Source organism: Stegastes partitus, unplaced genomic scaffold (assembly GCF_000690725.1).
Source record: "Stegastes partitus isolate 25-593 unplaced genomic scaffold, Stegastes_partitus-1.0.2 Scaffold2363, whole genome shotgun sequence".
Taxonomy (NCBI): domain Eukaryota; kingdom Metazoa; phylum Chordata; class Actinopteri; family Pomacentridae; genus Stegastes; species Stegastes partitus.
Window position 1 is genome coordinate 67613 of NW_007580094.1, and position 6341 is coordinate 73953.

General features: G+C 48.1%; 1 protein-coding gene across 1 annotated transcript; it reads right to left on the reverse strand.

The window, feature by feature from the left end:
• Nucleotides 1–1284: 1284 nt before the first annotated feature.
• Nucleotides 1285–5897, reverse strand: galr1b (galanin receptor 1b). Its single transcript, XM_008304956.1, has 3 exons — nt 5196–5897; nt 4814–4879; nt 1285–1608 (listed from the first exon to the last, which is right to left on the reverse strand). Exons 1-3 carry the CDS (start codon nt 5895–5897, stop codon nt 1285–1287), a joined length of 1092 nt encoding a protein of 363 aa, XP_008303178.1.
• Nucleotides 5898–6341: the final 444 nt, after the last annotated feature.

Below are 6341 nucleotides of genomic sequence, written 5' to 3' on the forward strand. Positions count from 1 at the left end.
CAGAAAGTGTTTAATGAATCGAAGATTTCACAGATTTTAAATATCCAGAGTTCATGATAAAGAGTTCTGAAGCAGAAGATGATAATGATTTGAGATGAAAGAACCCATAAATGGTTAAAGAACTTCAGTCTCAGCGTAAATAAACTCACTGTGTTTTCAATGTGCAGAAATAAACCACAAAGCTGTTCTCAGATCAGTTTATTGTCTGTCATGCAAACACAGGTATCTGTACTAACACTGTGGCTTTAAAGTGCTCATCATCTCCGACAGTTTACTCATTAAAACCAACCACAAGTTTATTTAAACTCTAAAAAATACAAAGTATTAAACATTTGGAGTGTGAACAGACCTGAGTTAGGTCCATTCATCAACAGGAAACTACGAAATGTTCTGTAACGTCATCTGAGTTCAGAGACGCATTCAGATCCACAAACAGAACCAAGACGTCTAAAGTAGAGCTGATGAACACTGAAGCTGTAACCTGTGGCTGAGAATCACTGCTGCTCTGTTGAATCTGAGCCTGAGCAGAGCTTCCTGTGGATCAGTTAGTTGGTGTTGCTGCTGTGATTTGTGGGTCAAACAAAGAAAACTCTGATGAGCTCGTGTTTCAGTGATAAATTTTACTTTCTTGTAATATATTTTAACACCAGCAGTGACTGACTGGTACTTTGTCACGCTCAGTCCTCCTTGGATAGACTCGTACAGCGTCCTTCCCCTGTGAAGTCCATGTTTGTCACTCAGGCAGAACTCTGAATCTGTTACGATGGAACCACTGAAATTTGCATTTTGGTTCTTTTATAGATTACTATGAGTCTTGTGGAAACATGATAGAAAGTCAGTCTGAGAGTGTGGCTGTTCATTGGAATTCATGGAAATGTGACAAAGGTGAAGCTTCACGTACATCTGTTGCTGTTGTTTGGTTCCTTCTTCCTCCCTTGTTGGGTCGCCCTCTCCCCATGTTAGGAGCTGTGAGACATCTTTTCGTGAATGGAAGCGAAATAATTCACACCAGAATTGAACTGAACATCTATTCTCCTGCTTCTTCAGCAAAGTAAACCATTTATTTATATGAACCAAATGATCACGTTTGAAAAAGGTTTGAGATACAACGCTACAGCAGCTGCTTGATCCAGTATAATAACCTTTAAAAAGACTGACTTGCAGTTTCTTGTTGTTTTACAGCCGACAGGTGCAGCCTGACCACAGCAGCCAATCACATGCCGGCCTGTTGTCATGTGACCCACCTGCTGCTCAGCTCAGTCCCAGCTGTGATCTCTCTCTGTTTCATATGTTGCTGGTGGAGTGTGTGGTGGAGAAGGTGTCCAGGCGGAATCGAACCACCTTCCCGCTAGGCGGCGGTGGCGGCTGCGAACGCAGGTAGCAGGTGAACACCTGGCGGCAGGCCTTCCGGAAGTTCTCGGACAGGAAGGCGTAAAGGACGGGGTTGACGCAGGAGTTTCCGTAGGACAGACAGTGAGACACGATGCGGAAGGCGAAGGAGGCGTCGGTCAGCGGGAAGGAACCGAACTCCACCCACATGACGATGATGTGATGCGGCATCCAGCAGACGGTGAAGGCGGCGACCACCAGGAGAACCGTCTGCGCCGTCTGGAGGAGACAAAAGAACCGTTCTAAGGATGCTCCCGGATCAGAACATCAGAACACTGCTCAGGTACTGAAACACTTTACAAACAGTTGAACAACATACCAGGACAGCCCAGAAACTGTGCTGAACAGTGTCACAGCTCGAGTTCATTTGTTCTAAAAACGTTCTGATAATGTTCTGCAGAGTTTTTAGTGAGAAGTTCTCTTTCAGCTCCCAGAATGTTCTTAAAACTTGGATAACTAAAGACATTCTTAAAAAGATTGGCGATGACATTGTTAGAACACTTTGTCCCAACATTCCTAAAGCGTTTTTTAAATGTTGCATTGAGAACGTCCCTCCTCTGTTATCACGTAACAGAATGTTTTTTAGAAGACTGTTCTGTAGCAGGGCTGCAGGTGGATCAGTGGTTAGCACCGTGGCCTCACAGCTAGAAGGTCGCCGGTTGGCGTCCCGGTGAGGACACCCGGGATCTTCCTGCGTGGAGTCTCCATGTTCTCCCCGTGCAGCGTGGGTTCTCTCCGGGTTCTCCGGCTTCCTCCCACAGTCCAGAAACATGCTGAGGTTAATTGGTGATTGTAAATTGTCCGTAGGTGTGAATGTGAGTGTGCTTGGTTGTCTGTCTCTAAGTGTAGCCCTGTGATAGACTGGTTACCTGTCCAGGTGAACCTGCCTTCATCCTGAGTCAGCTGGGATAGACTCCGCCCCCCATGACCCTGGTGAGGATTAAGGTGTAGAGATGATGGATGGATGTTCTGTAATGTGTTCCTTTGACCCCTCAGAACGCTGTGGGCAGAATGTTCCACATTACAGGAACGTCCATCCATCCATTATCTATACACCGCTTATTACAGGAACGTTTCATATAAAAACGTTCTGCCATCTGAGGCATCGATAACACCTTGAAGACATTTTCCAAATATTGGTTTGAGAACATTCGGTTCCTGTGTGACATAATCTGTGTCCCTGAGAACATCCTGTGAATGTTGCAGATAAATATCTCTAAGTCTGTGAACATTAGACTAAAACCTAAAACGTTGTAAAGGGGATTTTTATTTGATGTTGGTGGAACGTTTGAAGTGCTCTTTCAAAGAAAAAGAAAATAAAACTGAATCTTGACTCATGAAGTCATTAGAACGTCCAACGGATTCAGACTGGACTGAAGAATTAGAGAGAATAAAAACACAGAGGAGGAAGTGAGGCCTGAAACACTGCAGAATGAACTCATCCTGAACATTCATGAGCGTCACTGAGGAATAAAAACACTTTTTGTTTTTCCTCCCATTCATCTCAAACCTCCTCCTGGAACCGCCAGCTCCGAGGACGAGTCCAGACCCAGTTCACATCTGAGTGATCTGATTACAGACGTTGACTCCCACGCTGAGTTCATCCTCAGAACGTCCAGCAGCAGAACAACAGTTAAAAACTCTCACAAACGTTCAGGATCAAATCTCAACTCCCCTAAATGTCCTCACTGTCTACGAACACTCTCACTGGTTCAGAAATGTCTCAGGTCTCCAAACTAAAAACCCAGCGTCTAAAAATGTCTCAGTGTTTCTTGAAGGTCCTCCGTCTGAATACGTCCCGCATGTCTTTAGGAAATACTCCTCGTTTGTCCTGAACCGGTCCAAAACCAAAGCAATGGCGTGAAACTGACATTGAACCAGCTTTAAACTGGAGCTTAAACAGACTTAAGATGCTCGCAGAACATGTTTCAGAACATTTCAGACCTATTTACTGACAGGAGGAGACTCCAGCTGTCCATGTCTCAGGATCATCAGGCGTCTTTTCCTTTGATGAACAATCGGTGCAACTGCTGAGAATGAGTTCATCTCAGTTTGAAACTGATCACAGTTTGGACTCACAGCAGAACCTGTTGTTCTTTGTGTGGATAAAAGTCGGAAGTTGAGTTTCATGAAGGAGACGAAGCCCAGAACTCTTTGTGAACCTCAGCAGACACAACTGTGTTGATGTGGAAACAAAACCTCCTTTAAAAAAACTGTTTAAATTTCAGCTGCGTTAAAGTTTCTGTGATGTGACGACTGAAGCAGCGAACAAAGCAGCAGCGAACGCGTCGGTTAGTGAGAGATGAAGCTAACATTGTGTCCCTGTTCTGGATGAATCCATCAGCTGCTTGGTCTCTAAGATGTTGATAAATGTGATCAGTGTTTCTCACTGATCAGAGGTTTTACTTTGACGTCTGTACTGTCAGAAACGAGGAGAAAAACCAGAAAATATTCACATTTTAAAATCTACAATCACAGAATTTAGAGTATTTTTATTGAAAAGATGCTCAAACTTGTGATGATCAAACTTGCTGGTGATTTAATGATACTGACGTTATTTTACTGACTGTCCTGGAAGTTGCAGTAAGACCCAAGCTGGTGTAAAGATTCATTCAGAAGAACAGCTGAGCTCACTGCTTCAGACCTCACACCTGATGGGTCGCTTCATAAACGCTGGTGATGATGTTTCTTCTGTAATAAAGTCTGTCAACACGTCCATAAAGCCTCCAGCAGGAATCAGCGTGGCAGGCCTTATTAAAGACAAACTCCTGAACGCTGTTGACTTAAACTGCCCCTCATTCACGCTCCGTCCTGCTGCTGCTTCCCTACAGCTCACACCAGCGGAGCACAACCATTATCTGCTGATGTAAATGTTCAGATTCAGTTTCCAGCAAAGCCGGGAGTCTTGGAGCTTCTCTGCCGCTCAGAGAATCGAATCTATTCTTAGTCCTCTGTCTAAATATTTACCCAGCAGCCTTTGCTCCTGCTGTAAACGGTCTGCTGCTAACTGATCTCTGATCTGCTGCCGCAGGATGTCTGCACACCGTCACCTGTCAGTCAGTGAACACACCGTCACCTGTCAGTCAGTGAACACACCGTCACCTGTCAGTCAGTGAACACACCGTCACCTGTCAGTCAGTGAACACACCGTCACTGATTGAAATCAGATTCTCCTTCCATTTTCTTCTTAAAATGACTTTTCATCAGAGATTCTTTTCTATTTTCTGGAGTTTGGTTTATTTTCTGTGAACACTTTTTTTGCAACATTCCCTGTGTTGGTTTCTGAACAGCGAACTGCTTTATGTACAGGCCCTGAAACTCTGCTGCTCTGCTTTATTTTCTGCCCTGTGGCTCCATAAACAGACTGTGATCCTCAGTCTTGTCGCTGATCACGAGGCTGTCAGTGAGGATGAGGAGGACCCACCTTTGCTTTGGAGCGCTCAGACTTCTTGGACATGTTCTTGATCTTTTTATGGAGATGAAACAAAACCTGGAACAAAGAACAGGAAGACAGACGACTGGTCAGTGACAATATAAGAAATACAGGTGTTGCATGTGGACAAAGCGAGGAGCTGAAGCACACAGACATCTGGACCGAACCAGCTGTTGATGCAGCAGCTTCACTTCAAACACTGTGTTGTATTCTGAACGCTCACACCGGTGCAGGTGTGTGTCTGCGCGCAGCTGCAGGCTTTTACGCACACTTTTACAATGTGTTTGCGCCCTTTGGCCCTGTGCGCGGTTGTTGGCGCGTGTTTTACTGCCCCGGGAGTCAAACATTAGCCCGGTACCGGCTCCGGACTCACCCTGGCGTAGCAGCAGCTGATGAGCAGCAGCGGCAGCAGGAAGCCCAGCAGCAGCACCGTCACCCGGTAGGCGCGTCGGGACGCTCCGGCCCAGTTCTCCCAGCAGAACGTGCTGTTGGGGGCGGTGGGGTGGTTGGTGAGGACGTGGTGCTGGGCCACCGGTACCGAACACAGCAGGGACAGAGTCCAGATGACGCACAGCCCGGCCAGCGCGTTCCTGCGGCTGCGGACGCACGCGGACTTGTTGGAGCGCACTACGGCCACGTACCGGTCCACGGACATGGCGACGAGCGTGAAGATGCTGACCAGCATGCTGACGGAGGAGAAGAAGTGTCCGAACCAGCAGAGGAAGCCTCCGAACAGCCACTCCGGCAGCGAGTACACGGTGGCGTGCAGCGGGACGCAGCACAGCAGGAAGGACAGGTCGGCCACGCTCAGGTTCAGCACGAACACGTTGGTGGGGCTGAGCGCGCGCCTGCCGCCGCCTCCCCGCGCGCCCAGGTGTCTCACCTTCCCGATCACCACCATCACCAGGCAGTTCCCCACCACCCCCACCACGAAGATCAGCCCGAACACCGCCGGCACCACCACCGCCTCCGGCCCGGGGCCCCCCACCGCCTCCGGCCCGGGACCTCCGGGCGCTGACCGGTTGGACCGCAGCGGGTCCGCCCAGCGGGAGGAGTCGTTCCCCTGTAGCAACATGCTGCAGCTCCGCGACTCTGGAGGGTCACAGCTGGAGAGGGACGGCCGGCAGCAGCAGGTCCATGATCCGGATCAGACTGTCAGTCCGGACTGTTCACACTGTTCACACCAAAACAGGGCAAGTTAACGGGAACAGGACCGACTGCTTCCTGTCGGGGCATTTCAAAGTAAAACCACCTTGTTTTAAGCTATTCCAAATAAAAAACAAGCAAAGTTCCCCTTTGAGCTTCTCACAATCAGCTGATGTTTAATCTACAGTAACTTTGGGGTATTTAAACATTTACTGAACACTCTCTTTATTTTGTATTTCATTTTTTCAGGTTCTGGGCGGCACGTTGGCTCAGTGGTCAGCATCGTGGCCTCACAGCTAGAAGGTCGCCGGTTGGCGTCCCGGTGAGGACACCCGGGATCTTCCTGCGTGGAGTCTCCATGTTCTCCCCGTGC

Bases quoted from the DNA above. Each gene is read 5' to 3' on its own strand.
- galr1b (XM_008304956.1), bottom strand. From the start codon at position 5,897: ATGTTGCTACAGGGGAACGACTCCTCCCGCTGGGCGGACCCGCTGCGG. The intron at 4,880-5,195 runs GTGAGTCCGGAG...TCTTTGTTCCAG, and splicing joins TCAGCTGCTGCTACGCCAGG to GTTTTGTTTCATCTCCATAA. The intron at 1,609-4,813 runs GTGGGTCCTCCT...TGTCTCCTCCAG, and splicing joins CTGAGCGCTCCAAAGCAAAG to ACGGCGCAGACGGTTCTCCT.